The sequence below is a fragment of the Tyto alba genome, unplaced genomic scaffold, assembly GCF_018691265.1.
Source record: "Tyto alba isolate M040663 unplaced genomic scaffold, T.alba_DEE_v4.0 Super-Scaffold_46, whole genome shotgun sequence".
Classification (NCBI taxonomy): Eukaryota; Metazoa; Chordata; class Aves; order Strigiformes; family Tytonidae; genus Tyto; species Tyto alba.
Window position 1 is genome coordinate 4,944,025 of NW_024881322.1, and position 22,307 is coordinate 4,966,331.

Sequence of the window (22,307 nt, forward strand, 5' to 3'; positions counted from 1 at the left end):
GATACATTAGTAGTATGTCAGAGTGCTGAAATTCTTTTTGTGCTTGCTGTTGAAGTGCTGTCCTTCATTTTGAGAAGCTCAGCACTTCAAAGTGTTATGAGATAGAAGCAGACTATTGGAGAGGAGCCATATGATCTTTTTTCTAAGCTTAAATGTTCTCTTCTAGAAACTTAGCAACTCTCTGCCAAGACAAATGAGTGATATTTAGACCCAAACACTTCATGTGAGTTGGGATTTAAGCAGACATGTATGCTATTTGGAGTCAAGTAAGATATGGCCATTTGTGCTCTCTTCCTTGGAGGGTGAGTTTCTGAACTGACCCAGTGGTATGAGGCGTAAACTTTGCTTTCATCAACACACTAGCATTGATTTGATCAATTTTATTGTGTGCTTAGACTTCTGTATATTTTTGTTCCTCTGATTGAGAAGTAATTACAAATGTATGAAATGTTCAAGCGGACTTTTCCAGTGTTTGAGGAGTTTTTTTGAACAGGAAGAATCGAAGCTGAATATTTTGGCCAGGCAAATACAGATTGGTCTGATGTGTTAGTGCATTTTTGGTGACTGATGCCACCTCAAGGCTTTCAGCAAGGAGGCTGTAAATTCATCATAGTACATCCTCCAGAGAATACAGAAATGCTCTAAATGGTAAATCTTTTGTAGCGATTGAAGACAAATTTTGAATGTTTGGCATTCTTGAAGTTTCAACTGTATGCTACATAAATGAGCTAAAGGAAGATGAGGTGGTGTTGGGGGTTTAGTCTGATTTCTTTGTTGCCATTACTCTGACAATCTACAGCACTGCAGTTATGTTAAGGTATCATTGTTTTTTGTGAAATATTTTCTCTAGCTAGAGAGCGGGCAGTTGTCATTCACAAGGCTTGCAAGATAACCACATGGAAAGTACTACGATTACAGAAAATTGCCCAGCTTTACTGTTGAGCTGGTTACCTCAGTTGAACTAGATGTCCTACTTTCCTTTCTATTTTTTAAATTAAAGAAGACATGGTGAAACATCCTGAAAGAGTAAGATGTATTTCAGGTTGTGGAGATGTGCTTCTCAGAAGTGTTCTTTTAGAAGGTATTTTTGGTACTTAAGTATTTTTAGTACTTGAAAATAGTTCTGGTGCTTTATAGACTGCTGTAGAGTTAATAATTTGGATGTTAAATGGAGCATCTTAGTCTTTATTACACTGCCTGAAGTAGACAGGATTGGGGGTAGGTCTCTTAAACATTTTACCTCTTTTAAGATTCGGCATACCTTGAGATTTAAGATGGTCAGTGCCAGTATTCGGATTTCTGTTTTTTCAGTTGGTCAGAAATGCAGAAGGGTTGTGTACCAAGGAGCACAGTTCTGCGTTAGGGCTGGTTGTTGGGCATAGTGGAAGTCAGAAGCACTGCCAAAATGGTACTCCAATACAAGGCAGGTTTTTTCAGGCTTATGGGGCAGCTTAGCAGGTTGCGCTCATAATTTGGGTATTTATATTTCTTTGGTTAATAAGTGGTGTCTGTGCCAGGTTGAATATCACCCTTTTTCTGTAAAGTCATATGAAGTAGCACACAATAGCAAGGGACTGAAACAATGTGACCTCCCAGGACAGAAATTGCTTTGAAAGGAAAACGCATTAATGCAAATTAGTGTTTCTCTTTCCTTCTGGCTTTTTCAGAGACAGACCTTTTCTTTATGCACTTCCTTTGATGTGGGAACCCCTGGTAAAATGTTTAAACTAAAATACTGTTGAGTAGGAACAAATTTCTTTGAATATTAGAATACAGGGATGCTGCAGCTGTTTCCCCAGCAGTGAAAAATCATCTCACTTTTCCAAAGGAGTCCATTCAAATGAAGACAGTAGACAGATACTTTTTGAAGGCTTTGAGGTTATTCTTACCCTGAGCAAACAGTGCCTGGTAAAAAACAAGCAGCTCATTAGTCTGCAGACTTCAGCCTCTTGGGGGTGGGAAGGGACAGCTCATTGAGGTGGCAAGTAAAATACTCATTTTGCAAATTGGTTGTAGATGTTTGTGTTGAATGAGTGTTGGCACTTGTTCTAAGGAGGCAACATTATACATATATATGTAAAGGTATTTGTCAGAGTATAATACTCTCCGACCAGGTTCGTTTAGATAATCCACATATGGAGAGTGTAATGTTTAATATCAAATGTGTGTATTTGAAGATATTTGATGTTATGTGGGATTTCTGATTTAGCAGAATGACACATTTGTACTATGTTTTCAGTATATTTTGTAAGTTGCACGTAGCAAAATATAGAAATTACAATAACAGTTCAATTGCAATACCAATGTGATTCCCATTACCAGCCTCTATAATATGCTCACTGTCATGATGCTGGGCATCCCCAGCTGCCAGAAAGGAACATGTGGGTTGAAACCAGCTCAAGCCTGTTGATCTCTTTGAAAATTTTGTCGGTTGTTCGGTGCATATGTTGGGCTGAGCCACATATGCATCCCCCATGCTAGTCTGGCTAACTCGAACATTCATGTTCTTTTGATGAAATCTGGGGAAAGCATTTACACCAGCAGTTGATCCACTCAACCGACAATTGTTTATCCAAAGGAAAGGCCACCCTCCAGTCCCCATTGTGTTGAGGTAAAGTTAGCAGTTTTTGCAACAGCTGTGGTTAGTCACACCCTACATTATTTCCTGAGCTTCATGGGCACATCACATCTCTGAGCCTTCTGTTACAGGGGTCTATTGGCCAGTTACAGTATTTGAGTATTTTGCATAGCTAAATTTACACAGTTTCGAGGCTCATTCTAGAAATTGCTAGTTGAGAATACCGCAAGTAGTTGGTCTTGGTGATTTAATCACCTGTGAGGTACACACAGCCGTATCAGTACGGTGTGTATAGATGAAGCCTTCCTGAATTTTAACTTCCAATTTTATGCACATCATTAAAATATAGATAAATTAATTCAAAATACAAGAATAAGACATTAAAAAATGGGATTTACTTAAGGTAAGTTTGTAGCTTGCATTTATAGTTTGTGAACTTGTTTTTTATTTATTTTATTAAATCTGTATTCACCACAGTTATGCTGGACAACATGCTCTAATATACCTCTCTCATTAATAAAGCTGCAGTTCCTGTGCAGGTGTGTGTAATATTTCAAGTGGAAAAGACAACATACTGTACATATACTTAAGATTAAATGCACATTGATTAATTACACATTGATTATCTGTACGTTCATAAATTTTACTATTGATTAGACACAACATGATTCAGTAGTGATTGCATGGTATCTACAGTACAAAGGCATGTACCTGGGATGTGGGAGGTCACTAACTGCTCATACAGTAATAGTCTTGCAGGTTGATCACCACAAACAAGTTGAAAGGTCTTTGTAGTACTTGACTTGAAAGGGGTTGTTTTACAGGGAGTGATGGGGTAGATTCAGGCTGACTTAACAGCTGTTAAGATGGATGGGAAGACTGAGAAGGAAGTGATATGATTAAGAGGTAAATATTGGAAAGGATGCCGAGTCAATGCTTCCAGTCATCTTTTTCCATCTCCGGTTGGGCCGCAGTATTTCCTGAGAACTGCCTCTACTAACTTGCAGTTTGCCAATGAGACTTCTTGTGTGGTAGGGTAAACAATTCTTCCAGAGTAGACTGTTTACACCCAGATGCATTCCTCTCCCTCAAGTTGCTGAAGGAACTTCTCAAAGAAAGAATCAGGATTTATTTTTAAGTACCTCAACTTAAATGTAATTGTTTAATGTAATTGTTTTGTAAACATCTTTTTTTTTTTTTCCTTCACTTTTATTGTTCTCTGTATTTTTTTTTCTACACCACCTTTGTATTTTGCACTTGTAGGTCAGTTGAGTAACTGCATGTAATATTTGCAGGACTTTGTATTAGCTAATTAACCAAAGTGGTTTGGTCACAAATTTGTCTAAAACCAGATTTTGGTATGAGAGTGTTCTTAAATTTTTAGACTGCTCTCAGTGAACGTAGGTCCTGCCATTTGCATTCTCTGAGCAAGTAGAGCTAAAATTTCCCCTTAAAAGTAATTGTAAGAGTATCTTAATGTCAGTGAGCCCTGCTGATTGATAATGGACTCTTCCTGCTAAGCTGAGAAACAGAATGGTAGAGGTAAATTGTTGGTACTTGGTATTAGTCGCGGTAGAGAGAGGATAGTCAGACTCTTGTAGGGTATGAGGAAGAAGAAACAGTAACACGTTGCTGTTAACTAGATTTCTTCGCTAGAAAAAACAGAAGGGAACTCTGAACTTCTGGTAGTGTAAGCCTTCCAGACAAATTTTTATTAATTTTGATAAACATACTTTGGTCACAGTTCTGTGGTCATATGATTGATGCATATTTATTGGCCTAGAAATGGTGGTGTGTACGTTGGAAACAGTCCAAGAAAAGTCTTTCCTGAGGCAGCTATTTGCTTTCGTTAGTTAGCATCCTGCTTCTTTGTTCCGTGGCAGAGTCAGCTGGGTGTGGGGAATGGGAAGCTGTAGTTGTAGCTCCAGAAGCTTCAGTGGTCACTGGCTATCTGATATAGCAGCATAGGCCAGTAGAATTCCTTAGCCCAATTATCCATATAAAAACTTGGCCTGCAACGAAGTACTGAAGTATTTTATGGTATCAGCTGATAGATGCTCGAAAATTAATTGCAACATAGGATGGGAAGACATCCTATTGTATGTGGGTTGACTCTTTTTCTATAGGACACCGTGGTTTTGGGAATAGCTTCTGTTGAATACGCTAGAAGGTGTTACAGAAGTCCAGATCTCCAGTGTGCAGATCTGGGCAGTAGTGAAAAGGACTATAGAGCACTTGTTGACAATATTGAATAAGTAATCTTTCTCTTACTTTGTGGAAGTAAAGGCAGAATTATTTGCTTGAATATATTTATTGTGTTCCAGCAGATAGCAAGTACTTTTTCCAACAATTTTCTTTGGACTTAAATCTCTTGGTGTAAGCCACTTTATGTTTTGTAAGGTAGTGATGAAGGGACCAGTGCTCAGTTTCTCATTGGCTGTTGAATTGGATTGGTGGCAGAATGTTAGATATTTGAAACTTCTTTCCTGAACTACAAGTATGGTCTAATCTACATAAATTGTAGAGGTTTTTGAGAAATTAGATGAGGAACCATCCGGACTTGTCTTACAATATGTAATTTTGCTCTAGAGAAATGAGCTGGCTATAAAAAGACCTTTCAAGTCTTTATTTTTCTAATCCTGTACCAGATTTTATCTAGATTTTTTTTCACTGTGTACAGTACAATCTTCTTTGTAAAAATGGGAGATAATATGAATGAAACACATTGAAAATCAGTGGCTTTTTGAGTCTGTCACAAGAAGGTTGTCAAAACAGGCTTTGTAGCACAGTTTTCCTGCAGTAACGAAGATTTATTTGGAAGAGCCTGATCTCTGAGAGTACTTTAATATTTCTATTTAAGGATATCTAACTTCTTAAAATAACCTTAAAAAGCTTGTTATTAGACTTTCTGAAGTCCTAATTGATCATATTGGGGAAATAATCAGTTATGTATCCTTTTTTGGAATTGTTATTTGTGTTTAGCACCCATGTTAGTTGTCATAGGGAAAAAGATTTTTCTCAGCACTAAAATTTGTAATGGCTGTCAGTTCATTTCTGCCTACTCTTGATGTGAAAGCTTGGTTGCCTAGCATTTTTGTTGAGAATGTGTAGTCCTCTTGGTCGAAGTTATATATTTGTGGGTTTGTTTTGAAGCAGCACTTAGGCTTAATGGTTTACAGCTCTAAACCGGTGTTTGGTAACTAATACCATGAATGTGGTATCTATTTAAAAAAAAAAATAATCAAAAACTAGTACTTAATATGGGAAACCTTAAAGAAAAGAACATGAGCTAGTAATTTCATAGGATGTTTTATCAGAGGGGACATTGTGGCAAAATTCTGGGTGAATGTTTGCTTTAGAAAAGTATGGTCCAAGAAAACTGAAACAGAAGTAAGATTAAGATCCAAAGAAAATGAAGTATAACCACTTGAAGTATGAAAAGTCATCATCCCCAGTGGCAGCTTCCTGAGAATTGAAATGATTTAGCTTAATATTGGTTGGTATGTGTAGGCTTAACAGCAGCTGTGTCTGGGTGTGTTGTTATTTGCAAAATAGGTGAATTTGAAGGAAACTGTTTTTTTTTAGGGACTGAATCTTGTGAGCATCAAGTGCTTCAAGGATGCTGGTAAGAGTGGTGGTACCCTTGACCAAAGGCTGGCTGGCTGCATGGAAGACTGAGTGGTCATGACGATGCATCACTTCCCATTATGGAGTTTTAGGGAAATAAACTTGTATATACCTGAGAGTATTTTGTAAGGCTTAGAGTCACAACGTCTGTATTCTTCCTAACTGAAATACCCGCTATTCTGCTGCTCTTGTGGTCAGTTTAAGCTGCTTTAATAATAGTTCTGTTTTGTAGAGGGAGACTTATGCTGTGTTCTGTGAGTAGCCTTAAACTGTGGAGCAACTGTTTGCGTCTCTGGTCCAGAACAGTGTAACCTTGTTGGTGTAAGGGCTTGTTACCATTGGATTTTGTAAACTTATCATGAGCAGAATTATACTCATTATTTTGTTTTTCTTCTGAAATATTTTTGACTCAATTTCTTGTCTAATTTGAAACATGTAAAGGTATTTGGAAATGATAACTTGCTAGATAATTTTTGTAAGTGTAATTATTTATAGTGTATATTAATGTATGTTCACCATCATTTTTAAAGAAGACTTAGATCAGTGTATAGACTTCAGGTTTCAGTAAGTACCTAGCCAATGTTAAAGCGTATTTAAGTCACATATTTTGTAATACTCTAAAAATTTGGCTGTAGACTTTCCGATTCTGGTCTTTGCATAAATGCATCATTAAAAGGATAGTGAGAGCTTTCCAAAGCTCTTTCAGCAGAATGAAATATGGGAACTGGAGTGGTGGTGTGGCAGAGCAGAGCTGAGCTTCCATTCTTGGCCCTTGCTGAGCTGCACTCCCGGAGCCCGGCTGCTCAGTCCCGCTGGCTTCAGGCTGCAGAAAGCTGAGTGGGGCGCGAGGGGCTCCCCCTCTTTGGAGACCAGGAAACACATTGCTAAGGTGCAGCTCTTTTGTCTCCCATCCCCCTTGCCCAAGAGCTCAAACCCACACCCCATATTGCCCAGCCTCTCATCCTAAAGTCTCTGCTTTTAGAACTACAGTGAAGGAGCAAGTCTGGTTGGTTTATTGTTTCACTAGCAACTACATGGCAAATGTAGAGAGTTTCTCCGGGTTCTCTTGAAAACAAAAGCATGTGAGTTCCAACTGTAGCACTTTCACCTTTGTTCATTGTTCCCTTGGACGCCTGGAATGAAGTCTTTGTGGGTTCTATTTAGGTAAGCAGCTAGAAGAACAAATATTGAGTTGAATTAATCTCAGCTATCATATTTGAATACACGGCAAACAGTGCGGTATAGAAGATGAAGATTGTCATACCTTTTTTTAGGGCATAAAAATGCTGGAATCTTCTAATGTATTGTCATCTTGAAGTACTCTATCTTATATTTTAAGTTGCAGCATTCCTAGAGGAGATTCATACAAGACAATAGTTATTTCTTAAAGCATAAAACCACCTATTCAAATTCTGTGCAAGTATAATGGGAAAACCATTTCTGTGGTGTGCATGTTTCCAGGTTAGGTGTCTTCCAGTTAATGGAGGGGGGATTTGTATGTGGCATGGTGGACGAGATATTAATTGTGGGTGCAGTAAGAGGTTGAAGGGGAAGAAAGAGTATCACTCAAGATTCTCATTTAATAAGCAAGAATTAAGAAACTTGGAAGTCTCATATTAAATATCAAAGCAGTGCCGAGCTGTGTGATCAGTGTTGCTGTTGCGCTTCTCTGCGGTTCACAAAGTTTCAACTTCCTAAAATTACAGGAAAACACTACTTTTTATAGCATTGACTTGAAGCTTTTGTACCGTAGTCAGGTCTTACAACTTCACTTGCATCTGTGCTAGTTTGAGGTTTTCTTGATGTTGTTTCTCCTTTCTTTGTGTACAAGAAAATGTAAATAGGCCTGCTTAGACCAGCTTCATTAATGAGTAGAAAGTAGGGTCAGGGAGTGAAATTTATCTGGAGTAATTACCTTCTGACCAGTATTGATGATAATGAGCTAAAGGATTATGAATATATTTAACTTTTAGAATCTTTGTCATCACTGAACACGTCGTCACGGAAATTAGTCTTCTCAGTTGTATGTCTGTTATTTTCTTGTATTATTGCTTGTGGTACTGCATGAAAATAAGCTGAATTGTAGATCTATTTTTTTTTTTTTTTTTAAGTGCAGGACAGGTTATCGAAAACTACCTTTTAATGGCATTAATATTACATTGCTCTGGTATATGCTGTTTGAAATGAAATGTTAGTGTTCTCCTTCCCTTCAGACTTTGGTTTTGTTTCTTAGGTTGCACGTCTTCAAAAAATCCCTGATGGTGACAATGAGACAATGATTCCTGTACTGTCTTCAAAAAAAGCAAGTGAATTGCCAGTTGATGAAGTAGCAAGCATTTTGCAAGTAAGTGATTTTGCATCTCTTAAAAATGCGCTGATGTTACCAAACAGTAAGTTTGGTATTTCTTAAGGACAGATCTTGTCACTGAAAGTCCATGCATCATGCAGTTTGATATTAGCTATTGTCTGCTTCTAAAAGCATGTTGATTTTTGAGTTGTTACTGGAAATGCTGTAACATTTTCAAAAAAATCAGGTAGATTCAACTTGAAAATGTTTGGATTTCTGTATGCTTTGAAGATTGCTTTTTGTTAATAAAAATCCTAGAGTCAATCTTCCTAAAAATTCTGTCCTATTTTTCATAGCTATTGCTTCCATTTCTTAATGTCCTTAATGTATTTTGGTAGCCTCTGTTTTAAGCAGAGGGACAGGATTGAGAAAGCTTCCCATTGACAGATTTATGAACCATTGAATCTGGGTTAATTTTCATGATAGATGGTCTTTTTTCATTTTCTCTATGCTTGACTGCTTGAGAAGCACACCATGATAAATGTTGGTCACTGACAGCTCAAGACTTTGAAGCTATTGCTGTCATTTGACTGAGTAACTGAACTCTTGACATAATCCTCAAGGGCCTGAACTATGCCCACGGTTTGGCTTGTTCAAGAGTTTTCTGCAGGGAAAATCAGCAATAAGTTAGAGTTGTGAAACAGCATCTGCTTCTGTAGTTCTGTGAATTTTTTGTTGAATCTCTTAAGAGTCTCTGCCAAATTGAGATTTAAAATAGTTAGCTTTTATTGTCATACAAACATCAGCACCAAGCTTGTCCTTCTGATGTTGGTTAAATTTGTATAATCTAAGGCTGTATGTTTTGGTGTTGGAATTTATTTTGAAGTCTAGCTTATCAGTGTAATTGCTGACTGTGTTATTCTTTGCATATTTTAATAGGCTAATCTTCAGAATGGCTTAAAAAACTGTGAAGTTTGTCATAGACGGGCATTCCATGGATGGAATGAATTTGATATTAGTGAAGATGAACCACTGTGGAAAAAATATATTTCCCAGGTTAATATATTTGTCATTTCTGCTTTCTGGTTTTGATACTTGTCAATAGTTCTGCTTTTTATTACTTAGCTTTCATATGCATGAACATACTCTGATAAAAGTGGGGAAACTTGAGTAGGAAATTGCAACTTCTATAATTTATACCTAATTTACCTATTGAAAAAGCTTTTATTGTGCATCTCAGTGTTTTGATTACATGACTTGTTCTTGAATGTATGTTCATAACGAGCCAAACAATACCATTCATAACTAGCCTGAGGGCTGGAGAAGCAGAATAAAGTTGGTTGTAGTCAACGACTTGAGCATGGATGGCACTGAGGTCAGACACAAACGCATATAACTGTTGGTAAATATTTAAATGGAGCATAAAGTATGAATAACTTGATAGACAAAGGAAATTTTAAAAAGCAAAACTGTTGCCTTTGCAATGAGAGTGGAAGTGGGGCCAATCTTGAGTCTGTTGTTAAGCAGAACTGGCAAAAGTCAAGTGTGATTTTTTTTTTTTTTTTTTAATCAGTGTGATTTATCATATATATATATGCATGCAGCTACACAAGATATGTGTAACAAATTTTGACACAGAAGATTTTTGTAATGAATTTGTAATGTTAAACATTTAGGGCGATATTTCTTGCACCTTGTCTGAGCAGCAGTGCAGTTAGGTTCTAGAGTACATTCTTACATAACAGATAGTTAGACTAGAGAAACTGTTTTACTTGGGAGTCACTAAAAAGAGATTTAGCACCCTGCAGATTATAGCAGTGGGAACATCACATACTACCTGTCCTCTGGCATTAATGCTTTATTTTTTTCATGTGTAGTGTCAAATTAGTCAGATGCATCAGAACACTTCTAAAGCATATTATCCAAACCTATTTTAGGTAGGATTTGTTAAGATACATATTTGCTTTGAATGTGCTTATCATCTGTGCCTTTAGAATGTTCTTCACTTTAATTGTAGGAATGTTCTTTTTTGTAACACTTCTTACAAAAATTACCATGTTAGCAACCAGCTGTCATGTAAAAGCAAGATCCTTTATTATTTTAGCCTTAGAAATCTGAAGAAAGCATATGGTCTAAAAGGAGAACTTGTATCTTATAAAACAAGAAACCATGAATTCAAAGTTATGAAATATATTCCTGCAATGATCGCGGTCAGTTGTTGGGAACAGGATCAGCCTGTTACTTCAAAGACATTTTTAATATATTTCAGGCTTTTTTTTGTATATTTAATTATAGTATAAACAGATACAGGAGATTATTCTTTTTCTCTTAAAAATGTGTCTCAAGAAATGTAAGAAATGTTTGGGTTTGTTTTTTTCTTTTCCTGTTATGTATTGATTGCAGTCTATCTGAGGTCTGGTCTTTCTGTCAGGGGTATTGCTGAATTATTGTTCTGTTTCGTTTCAGTTTAAAAATCCCCTTATTATGCTTCTCCTGGCATCTGCAGTCATCAGTGTTTTAATGCATCAGTTTGATGATGCTGTCAGTATCACTGTGGTAAGGAATTAAAATTTTATCTTCATTGGGAGTACTTCAGAGTGAGTGACCATGTGTACTTTCAACATCACAGTAATGCCAATGTGGGATGGGATCACCTGATTCTAATTAATGACTTTGATTTGTATGCTGTCATTAAATCTGCTTAGTTTGTGACTGGATTTTTTTTTTCCTCATTGACTGATAGTTATACATATCAAAATACATCAGCGAATAATTATCTGGATTTATCTTGCATCCTTACTCTTTCATTGGTTGAAATGCCTGTCTATAGGCATTTGTTCAGAGGAGCAAATTTTGGTGTCTTCTGTGTAATTTTTATTTTAAATTATGCTTTAATTTCAAATTGAAACCAACATAAGCCTTCTGTGAATTTACTTCAGAGATGTAATCTTTTAAAACATGAAAAAGAAATGTAACTTAAGCTCTCCAGAAATAGCAGAAGATAGAAGCTGAAATAATTATTTTTTTGTCTAAGTTTGCAGATAAACAGGGTGATAAACTAGTGAGCCAAATATGGTAGTGCTAAACATCTGTTATTGCAAATGACACAAGAAAATTCTAATCCCTTTGACCTTTGTGGGGTGATAGGCAATAACTGAAAAATCAGGATTTCCGTATGATCAGAGGCAAGTTCTACCTGTTTTTTGTCTTGGCTGACCTGCACTCTGTGTTGAGTTTTACTTTTGTAGTTAACTCAAGGTAACTGGAGGTTTGTTTCTAACCCCTATAGTTCTTTAGACAGAGTAGCTTTCTTTGGAAGATAAATTATGTGGCTTCATTAGGAAAAACCATGCAATTTTGAATTTGAGTATAGTGTTAGTTTGAAATGGTCTGTTGTGTTCCTAAATTGGATTTAGGTAGATTATTGTAATAGGAAAGGTATTTAATTATTGTGGCTGAAAGTTGAATTATTTCTTGGTATTTTTCCTTGGTTAGTGCCCTGTAATCCATTTAATAACTCTGTTGAGCAAGGCAGTGAGAAAAGAATAGGACAATTAGTGTAAGGGAGTAGTAATTTCTGCATTCTGTGTTACAACCTGAGAAGGAATCTTTTAACAGCCTCGTGAACATTGGGAGAGGTGTCTTAAAGCATGGAGAAAAAGTGTGGTAGAATTGAAGTTTGTGGCTTTTGTCCTACTTCTGTGTGTTTTTGTCCTACTTCTGACTAACCTACCATTTAGCCTTGTTGTCATTAGTGCCCACTTTATCACACAGTGAATGTTTTACTTCATTTTCAGATGATAGTGCAATTTTGCTGTGACTGTGTATTTGTGCTCAGAGCCTTAGCGACAAAACTAATCTGCTGCTAAAGATCAATGGCTTATATTTCGTTTGGTGGCAGTGCTGGCTTGAGCAGCTTTTGCTGTCTTTTGTATCTGCAGATACAAATGTATTGTAAAACTTTTTGATGTGGACTGGGAACTGATGAAGATTTTAAAAAAAAATTACATGCCTTTTTTCATTTGGAGGATGTTTGCTTCTTGATGGAAGCCATTGCATGTAGACACAAGCTGAGAGACTGGTGTGAGTCTAGGAAGGCAAAGCTGTGTCAAGTAGCATGAACTGTAGAAGATAATACTGCTTCCAAAAGAAACACATGTAGCTGTGGTAGAAATACTCCATGGGAAGATGGAATATATATATAGTTATTTCCTAATATTCGGTTGGTGAGGCTAACAGTAGTATCCCAGATAAGGCAGACTTACTGGATTTGTTCTTGATATAGTTAAGAGTTCTTATATAAGTTTTTTCTTTTGCAAAATGGTAATACTGTGGTTATTTTTTAGCAGTTGCTGTATGTACTTTAAAGGCTATTTAATGGATGTTGTGTTGTGGTTCTGTAAGAAATCAGTGTGACAACTCAATTTGAGTAACAAATTCATTTAATGCAACAAAACTCAATTTGAGAGTGTATTGAAGGGGAAGATGGTACTTGCGTTACACAGCATTGATCTTTGTTATTCATGTAATATTCACTCACTTTCACATCACATGCTGACAAGCCTCATGATGTTTATGCTGAAGTGTTGTGACAAGAATTGTATGTGATACGGGGGACTATGAAAGCTTGCTATTGAGGCCTTAGTACTTACCTTGAATTATGACTTATGAGCAATTTTTTTTTAGCTTTTTTGTTTGAGATCTCTGGCGTCTTGACTGGGGTGTACTCAGTGTCTTACTCCATAGAGTCTCGAGCAGAATTCCTGAGTATCTTTCCTCCTTTTTGCTGGGGTATTTTATGGCTCCAGACCTGTTCTTCAGCTTGCTACCTTAACTCTAGTCTGTAGTATATTCTTGGTCTTTCTGTTATGTGGTTATTTGAATTAAACTACATCTGTGATGCTCTCAACAAGCAGTTAACAAACAGTGAATCCCTAACCTTTGTTCTGCTCACTGAGAACACCATTCATACTCCATTCAGACCAGTTTTTCTGTTTGCACTGTGGACCTCTCTCCACTCTTGTCTCTTGCTTGCTGTTTAGAAAGACGAAGCAGAGGAATTTTTTCTTCAAAATCGCTCACTAGTTATTAATCTTATTCTTGGTAAAATCAGATTACTGAGTTCTTGGACATCACTAGAAGAGAGGTAAATAGATTATGGCACAGAGTCAAGGGATACAGAGTGATTTTGAGCATGAGAAAGTTTGTTTCCAAATTGTATTGCTAATATGTGGTAACAGCTATGGCTGAGCAAAACCAAATACAATCACTTTCATGGCCATTTGGAATTCTGATGTCTCACCCACTTTCGTTTTCTTGCAGGCAATACTTATTGTTGTTACAGTTGCCTTCGTTCAGGTAAGACAGCTGTTGTCCAAATACGATTATTGCTTTTATGTAAACTCTTCTATTTATATAAGACTGAAGTAGTTGTCTTTGATGCATTGTGCTGTGAATGGTTGAGTAAAGAGCTCTGTGCTTTCATCCAAGTCTTTTGCCTTTTCTAAAGTGCATGATTTGTCCTGCTTTTAACTACCCTGACATTTATGTGTCCATATCAGTGTTATACTGAGCCATAAAAGAGTACTTGTAAAGTAGCACTCAGAATAAGCAGTGTTTAACTTCATATAAAATAGATTTAAAAAAAAAAATGTAGCTCTGACTTCAATTCTGTACAGAAATTAAAAAAAAAAAATTGTCTTTAAGTGATTTTCTAAGTCATAAAGTTGTTCTCATTCTGTAAATACACAGCTTTACGCAGTGTGTGCCTAATCCAAAATTGCTTTGTGTTTGTGCTTTATATCTTTGTTTACCTTAATTCTGTAATCTGTTTATTGAGTTAGAGATGAGTTGTGTTACCTTAGTTCTCCAGGGACTAAGAGCATGATCACAGTATTTTTGGCACTACCTTATTAAACTGTAGAACTTAATCTTGTGTCTGATCCTTGAGTTTAGAAGCATTACTGCAAGCATTGCAAAGATCTGAAGATATAGTAGGAAAATGCAAAAGGTCTCTGCTGTTCCTTCAAAAGACATGCATGTAGGCAAATCTGTACATTTTTCAGTTTGGAACATATTTGCTTTTAAAAGTATCTAATACAGCACTGTTGAAGGGCATTTCTTATCTGATTGTTTGGAATATTACTTCAATGTGACTTTACTAATAAGATAAATTTCAGTAGATGTGGATGTATCTTGTTGTTTAACTTTTGTCTGTTTTGAAAAGATTATCTGCTTTATTTTTTTAAATGTCTCTGCAGGAGTACAGATCAGAAAAATCTCTTGAAGAGCTTAGTAAACTTGTGCCTCCAGAATGCCATTGGTATGTAATTGCCTGTCCTTTCAGTCCTAAATTAAGTCATAGTAAGTTTAATCTGAAATAAGTAAATGAAAAAGATTTTACTGAATTTACCGCCGTTGTATAAGGGTCTTATGCTGACACAGAACATGCTTTTGCTTTTGCTTATTTCTTAGGTTATTTTATGAGCTTAAAAAATTATTCCACGTTATTGCCTTTCTGAACCCTTCAAATGATGTTACTGATGTGTAGCTTCTAAGAAACAAGCAGCAAATTAAAAAAAAAATTGCCGAAACCAGTAACATTGCAATGCATAGTCAACACTGTGAATGCTTTTTTTGGAGAAAATGCCAGAGAAAACATTCTAATTGCTCTTCATATTTTTGCCTACAGTGTACGAGAAGGTAGGGTGGAACATACCCTTGCAAGAGATTTAGTCCCAGGTGATACAGTCTGCCTGTCAGTTGGTGACAGAGTCCCAGCTGATCTACGATTATTTGAGGTATATACCTAATATGTCTTTAATATTTAATAATTTTTCTTTTCATGGGACAGAGGGGAAATACAATAAGTGTTGTTGTTTGGAATTCACAACTATTTTGATAGACTTTTTGAAATAATTACTTTCCAAATGTAATTGTGCATTCCTAACAATATATGTAGTTTTTTATTATAGGACATGAAAAGAAGAACTTTTCCAATTCTATGTAGTAATGCATTCTTGAAAATTTTAGTTGAGTACTTTTTCCTCAATGTTAAACCTGTTGTAAAATGATTGCTTTCAGTCTGATTAATAAGATATTTAGGCAGCTGATTGCAGGTGTCTTTGAGTCTTTATTTGTATTCATTTTTAGGATATAGTTTCAATGTTCTCTGATATGGAATGTTAAAAAAAAAAAAAAAAAAAAGAAAAAGTGAAATTGTGCCAGTATAATCTTTTCTCTCTGACAATTTTTCATCACTGTTGTTATACCATCTAGTTTACTAAATACTTAATTTTTAATATTAGCACTGCTGGGAGTGCTTGAGTTGAAGTAATAACGCTATAATGTTAATGTTGCCTTATTGCAGATTCTCTAAAAATTAAGTGGAATGTATATATATTCATCTTGCTTATTTGTTGGTTTTGCTTGAATAACGTCATGTTACTTTTCTGTCAGATTTGGCATCCTCAGGTTGCCCAATATCTGGGCTATCTATCACATTAAAGTAATTTTTGGATGCCATAATCTGTATATCCACGGTTGATACTGGATTAATCAGTGTTCATTTTATAGACAAAGCCTAAACAAGCTAATTTCTAAGGCAAATTTGTGATGCTTTTGAGAAATTTGTCTGGATCATCTGTTGTTAGCTCCTCTAGTGTGAAAACTTGAGTTTTGTGACTGCAGACACTTTCTCCTTCCCTCGGCATTTGTATAGTCTCTGCACTGGTAGGAAACTGCTGTTGTAGCAGCATTTACTTTCTTGCTGATAAGCTTATAGCACGCTATGATAGCAGCATGCATGGACACCTTACAAAGGAAAACAGAAACAGAATTAGAAGTTTCTCAGCTGTCTGTAGCGCCACAGCAGATGAAAACTTGTGCCATCCTTATCTCAATTACTCTTGCAGATCATATGAGAATAAGAGCATGTCATTGTATTTTCATCTTGTCTCTACTGGGCATTGTTACAGGGTAGTGGGTTTTGAAAAAAAATTATAAGGAGATCATCTTTTCAGAGAAAGAACTACATCTCTTCTGTGTATTCTGTTTGATCGCTGTCCTGGAAAACTGTAGAAATGGTAATTAGGCACTGATTACTTTCTGAAGCCTTTCATATATGTGAAAAAATTGTTCACTGGTCTAATCTTGTTTTCCAAAATATATTTGAAGACTTTTTCTGGACTAAATTTTCTGTATGGTAACAAGTGGCCCATCAAGATTTATGGGAATATTCTCTAAAGCCAGAATATTACATCAAGGGGTAATATACCTATAACAGCATAGACTTTAAACACAATTCCTTTTGGTAGTGAAGATAAGTGTTTCAGAGCCTATGACTAAATCTGAACAGTAGCAAAGTGGCATCTGTATCCTGTTTCAGCTTGGAGTTTGAGGAATACATCACAAATACAGAATTACTATAGAACTTTCTGGAGCTAATCATTCTTTATGGCGTTGATTGGAAGATTCATTGCAGTTTTTGACAAGTGTCCCTTTTCCTTTATTGATACAGCATCCATCTTTTAAAAGTGGGTACTGCACTGGTAACTATTTGAGAGACTAGCAGGAGTAAAGAGGGATTTGGTTGATCAGAAAGCACTTTAGTAAAGGCACTATCATCTTTTAACATTGACTAAATTATTTTTCACCTAGCAGCCTGTGTTCATTTTGTTGTTCAGCTAGAACTGCAGTGCATCAGAGTTACCGTGCCACTGAAAAACAAAGCCCCTACAAAACACCAAAAACTGCTTAATTGGAACCTTGGAGTGATCTGCTGTAGGGTGGTGGTGCAGTGTAATCTAACTGGTTCTTGTTTAGTCCTTGTGAGTGATGCCCTTTCAAAGAGTTTTGGCAATTGAGTTTTGTTATGCATCCTTTAATGCTGTTTCTCTTGAGAAGGCTATCTTGAAATTTAGTGATGTGGTCACCAATAGCAGCTTTATACTTTTTAATAATGCAAAATAATTTTACTTAAATTTAGTGAGCAGAATTTTATGATTCAGGCTTTGTCTCTGTTCAAGACCCATTCAAGTCAATATGTTAATATTGATTAATAATTGATGTCAGCTGGGAAAAGACATTTCTCTCCATTTTATATAAGTTATTTTTTGTTTTGGATTATATTTATAGAACACATTTTATTTTCTTCATCTGTCAGCTGATTAGTACAGAACAATTCATTTTTAACTTCTCCAAGTGCCCCCACATGCTACCAACAAAATACAAAAAAGGCAGTTTCTGTTCCTCTAGTCTATGTGACTGTTACCTGAATAGAATTTTTCCTGTAGAGAATTTGTGAACAAAACCCACTCTATGAAATATCGTTCTAGTTAGAGAGTTCTTAATGGACCTTGTTAGGAGGAAGCGGACAGAAGAGTTGAGAGAATAATATGTATGTGCATCTGCATTCCCAGTTAATTATTTTGTTTGGTGACAATGCATCACATTTGCAACCTCTTGAATGTTTTATAGAAAAACAATTGTGAACATAAAATTATGAGTAAACTTCAACACTTCAAAGAGAGAGCTTGTTACATTGCTGCAATATTCTGTAGGAGTGCTTGTTGCTTTGTTGATCCCTAAAATATGGTCGGTACTGACATGGCCTCTTACCATATGAATAAATTGGATATATTTTTAATGGTCAAAATTGGGAAACTTCTGTTAGCGCTTCCATCTATTTACAAAAGATTGATTTTTACCTATTTTGTTTTCAAAGGCTGTGGACCTTTCTGTTGATGAATCTAGTCTCACGGGTGAGACGGCTCCTTGCTCTAAATCTACAGCTCCTCAGCCAGCAGCAACCAATGGAGACCTTACTTCTAGAAGCAATATTGCTTTCATGGGAACATTGGTCAGGTGTGGAAAAGCAAAGGTAAAGTCATTATGGATAGGGAAGAATATTTTCCATGTTTCAATTATTTGAAGGCAGTTCTTATTTTTAAAGTTCACCTACCAATTGAGAAATATACTTTAATGACTCTATATATTTTGAACTTTCTGAAACAATAGAAATGGATTTTTTTATTGGAAACACAGAAGACTTTGCTGTGATACACTGCAGATCTTTTTCTCATTGCTACTTTTCCAGATACCAGCTTAACAAGAAAACTAATCTAGGGCCAGGAGAGCTCAAGTTTATAAGGAGCAGATGATGTGAAAGTCTTTTGTCTAGGATGTGGTATTTTGCTTCTAGAACTACATGCATATGTTTGAAAATCTGTAACTGAAAATAAAGCTCTGTCTAGCGTTAGATAGATGTTACCCTATTTGAGTTTTATTACTGGTAGTTACGACATACTATAGCAGTGCTCAGAATAGCAATTTGTTTCACAGACGCAAAATGGTTTTTAGTAAAAATATTCCCTACTTGTGCCAAGAATTAATTTTATAACAAAACTAACAAAATTGTGGCAGGCTAAATGGCATTTGCCCACTATTTGAGTCAAAGCTATCAAGAGCAACCTCTAACATTAAACTTCAGATTTGATTTGGCTTTATTATTTTTTTATTTTATTTTTAAATTTTTCTTAGGGGATTGTTATTGGAACGGGAGAAAACTCTGAATTTGGGGAGGTTTTCAAAATGATGCAAGCAGAAGAGGTAAGAGTGAATATTTAGAAGGCAAAACATATATTATGTAAGTGTATATTTCACTCATGAAAAATTTTAATTTATTCTGTTTGAACTTAGTTAAACTATGCTTTTAATGTTTTTTACATTGCTTTTAATATTTTTATTTCCTCTAGTGAAACAAATCTTAGCTCTTGAACATAAAAGTAGTAACTGAATGCAGTGCAACAGAATATCCATAGCTGACCTAAAAGTATTAACTGTGAAAATAATATCCTGAACCCATTCAGTGGAACAAACCTCAGTGGAATACGTGGAAGTGTATTCTTTTTCAAGTGGAAGTACATTTGTGCAAAAGGGATTGGTATGACAGATTTGTATGACAGGATTGTGTTTTCCCTTGTGTATTTGGGGGTTATGCCTGTGTCTCCTGCTGCGTCATGATCTCCACCTTATCCTTTTATAAGCTGCCTTTGACTCCTGTATATCAGACTCCCACAGCGATACTTCTTTACTGCAGTACACTGATCCACATGGGAATTCAGACTCTGGAGAGCTTTGTGTATCTAGGGCTTTCTAGCTTCTTCGCTGGCTGCCTGACCAGTGTAGGATCTTAAGGATACAGTCTGTCTCCAGCTGTCAGAACATGATCGGGCATAGTATAGGCAGCACTGTTTTTTTCCAGATATTTACATTTCTGAAATCTGCCAAAACAGAGCAAGTTAAGGGCATTAAACGTGTCAGCCAGGAGTGCATCGCTGACCTCATGCTAGCTTCAGTGCCTTACTACACCTTTCAAGGGAATACTGCTGTCCAGTCACCAAAGTGGAATCCACTTTAATACACATGTGAGGAAAATATGATCGTCTGATAAATAGTGTTTAGTTTGTATTGTAACAAGTGTAATTATTAATAGAGAAAAAAAGAAAAAACAAAATAAAACCAAGAAAGCCCTATGTCAGCATTCTGCACCAACAACATTCTGAAATACAGTATTGTGGGGTTATTTTTGATGTTTATATTACAGTAAACTAATGTTAAAAGTAAAGTTTGAAGGTACGAGAGACTTAATCATCTTAATGAGACTTTCTCATGTAGAATGTATGTGCTTTTTTTGTGACGAGTTGAACAAAGATTTTACAATGACTCTGTCTTTGTTTTTTTGCCATGCTTTCTATACTGTAGTCCACCATAATCTACTGTTAAAAACCCTAAACTTACTGGCATCCAGTGTAAAAATCCACTTTCCTGTTGTTGAGTTTTTGTTTCTTCATTAAAATTTTTTGGCACTAGGTTGTCTAAATATTTCTGTAGTTTTCTATTTGGCTAAACTGCATTTTTCTGCAGGTGATTAACAAATTCTTTTTGAGATAGAATTGAATTTCCAGGGCTCTAATGCTTCTGTCTTGAAAAGTCAGTTTTATTCTTGCTATCAAGAACTTTTTGGTCTTGGAAGTGCAGTGTCTTTTAGTCAACATGTTGGGGTCTTTTTATTAAAATCTTTTATCTGGCCTTTTGTACTAGATTTGCTGTAGACATCACAAAGCTCCCAAAGAATATTTCTAGTAAATTTTTTATTTCATTTAAGTGTTCTTGAATCTTCCTGGATACTGCACAAGAATGAAAGAGTAGTCTGTTTTCACAAAGTAAACATATGGGAACATAGGGCATAACCGCATCTTATTCACTGACAGTGTCTTGAAATTTGTACATCTGAAGTGATATGTGATACAATTCATGCTTTTTAACCTGTGCTTGTTAACTGCTGCATATTTCCATTCATCAAGGCTCCAAAGACACCTCTGCAGAAGAGCATGGATCTCTTGGGAAAGCAGCTTTCCTTGTATTCCTTTGGTATAATAGGTAAGAGAATTTCTGTAAAAGAATTACCAATTATTATGTAACTGAAACTGTTGTAGGCTTGGGAAAAGGAAGGCTTGATTTCTTTTTTAAAATATTTTGGCTCCTTGTTTTATTGTTCACTTTGAATTCATGCCACTAATCATTTGAAGGTTACCAACGCGACATAACTTGCATCATAGGGGTGTTTACTTGCTTCTTCCTGCAAACACACTCTTCTGACTTACTTTTTGTCATCTATATGCTTCCTTTTAAATGGCAATGTGTCTTGTATTCTGATTTAAGCTGTGTATAAGTGAATACCTCACTGTTAGTATGATTGGGCAACTTGACTGGCAGAAACGTTCTTCACCTTTTCCATACTAATGGAATCATGCTTTGACAGTGAAAAAAAACAGTAGATTTTTATAGTTATCACAATGCTAAATGTGGTTTTGGCTATTTGAGTTCTTGTTTCCATGAGGCTGCAGTACATGTTGGGTTTGTATTTATCGTGACAACTATTTTCTTTACAGGTGTTATTATGCTGGTTGGCTGGTTGCAAGGAAAGCATATCCTTGATATGTTCACAATTGGTGTGAGGTAAGATTTTGGGGTTTAAGTAGTGTAGATCGTGCATTACAGCAAGCATTTGAAAGCTAGTGATGTATAGTATGATATGCTTGCACGCAGACTCTGCTTTTAAGTTCATATAAGTAAGTAAAAGTAAAGACAGACTGTGCTGTAAAAAAGCAAATTCATACTCACTTCTAATGACACAGTATGTTCTTGTCAGTCTCTTTTAAACTGTGCATTTGTGTGGTAATTTCCGAGTGTCTTGAGTAACATCTGCAAACAGACAACAGAGTTGTACAGATTGAATTTCCATTGCTGAGTAAATAAGTAATTTTATAAGTGGCATCAGACAAAACTAAGTTACTACAAGCCTTGAGTCATCTAGTTCATCAGTTTGTTTTCTAGCATATTATGGAAACTTCATCCCAGGATGTTGTCTGCTGAGAATAACACTGAATTTAGATGATCTAACTCTGTACTTTTAGAAGAGTTGCTGAGTTGCTGATTACGTGAACAGTGCCTAAGGCAGAAGTGTTTCTTTAAGTGACAGGATATCAGACTCTGGAGGTTTACCCTTTTGGGTCGGGTTCCAAAAAAAAAAAACACCAGGAACTGCATCTTTGAGCATTGTGTAATGAGCTATTGTGATCTTGTTTACACTGTCAGCAGGTTTTTTATTTGTTTGTTTTTTAAATGACCTTCTATGCCATTCCCACCTTCAGCTTGCCGCCACATCATGATCTGCAAGTAACAGCCGTGGATCAGTGGTCACTTGAAGCGGTGGCATTTTCCAGTTCTGTTTAGTGCTGACTACATTTATTC

General features: G+C 36.0%; 1 protein-coding gene across 6 annotated transcripts in view; it reads left to right on the top strand.

The window, feature by feature from the left end:
- ATP2C1 (ATPase secretory pathway Ca2+ transporting 1) overlaps positions 1 to 22,307 on the top strand; it is a 65,400-nt gene that overhangs the window by 22,819 nt on the left and 20,274 nt on the right. For all 6 annotated transcript variants that reach the window (XM_032991274.2, XM_032991276.2, XM_042806283.1 and 3 more), the window contains 10 exons: positions 8,439 to 8,549; positions 9,432 to 9,548; positions 10,959 to 11,048; positions 13,815 to 13,850; positions 14,753 to 14,814; positions 15,184 to 15,292; positions 18,217 to 18,372; positions 19,032 to 19,100; positions 20,858 to 20,933; positions 21,446 to 21,512. In XM_032991274.2, coding sequence (XP_032847165.1) covers positions 8,439 to 8,549; positions 9,432 to 9,548; positions 10,959 to 11,048; positions 13,815 to 13,850; positions 14,753 to 14,814; positions 15,184 to 15,292; positions 18,217 to 18,372; positions 19,032 to 19,100; positions 20,858 to 20,933; positions 21,446 to 21,512 — 893 coding nt within the window. The remainder of the gene's footprint in view (positions 1 to 8,438; positions 8,550 to 9,431; positions 9,549 to 10,958; positions 11,049 to 13,814; positions 13,851 to 14,752; positions 14,815 to 15,183; positions 15,293 to 18,216; positions 18,373 to 19,031; positions 19,101 to 20,857; positions 20,934 to 21,445; positions 21,513 to 22,307) is intronic.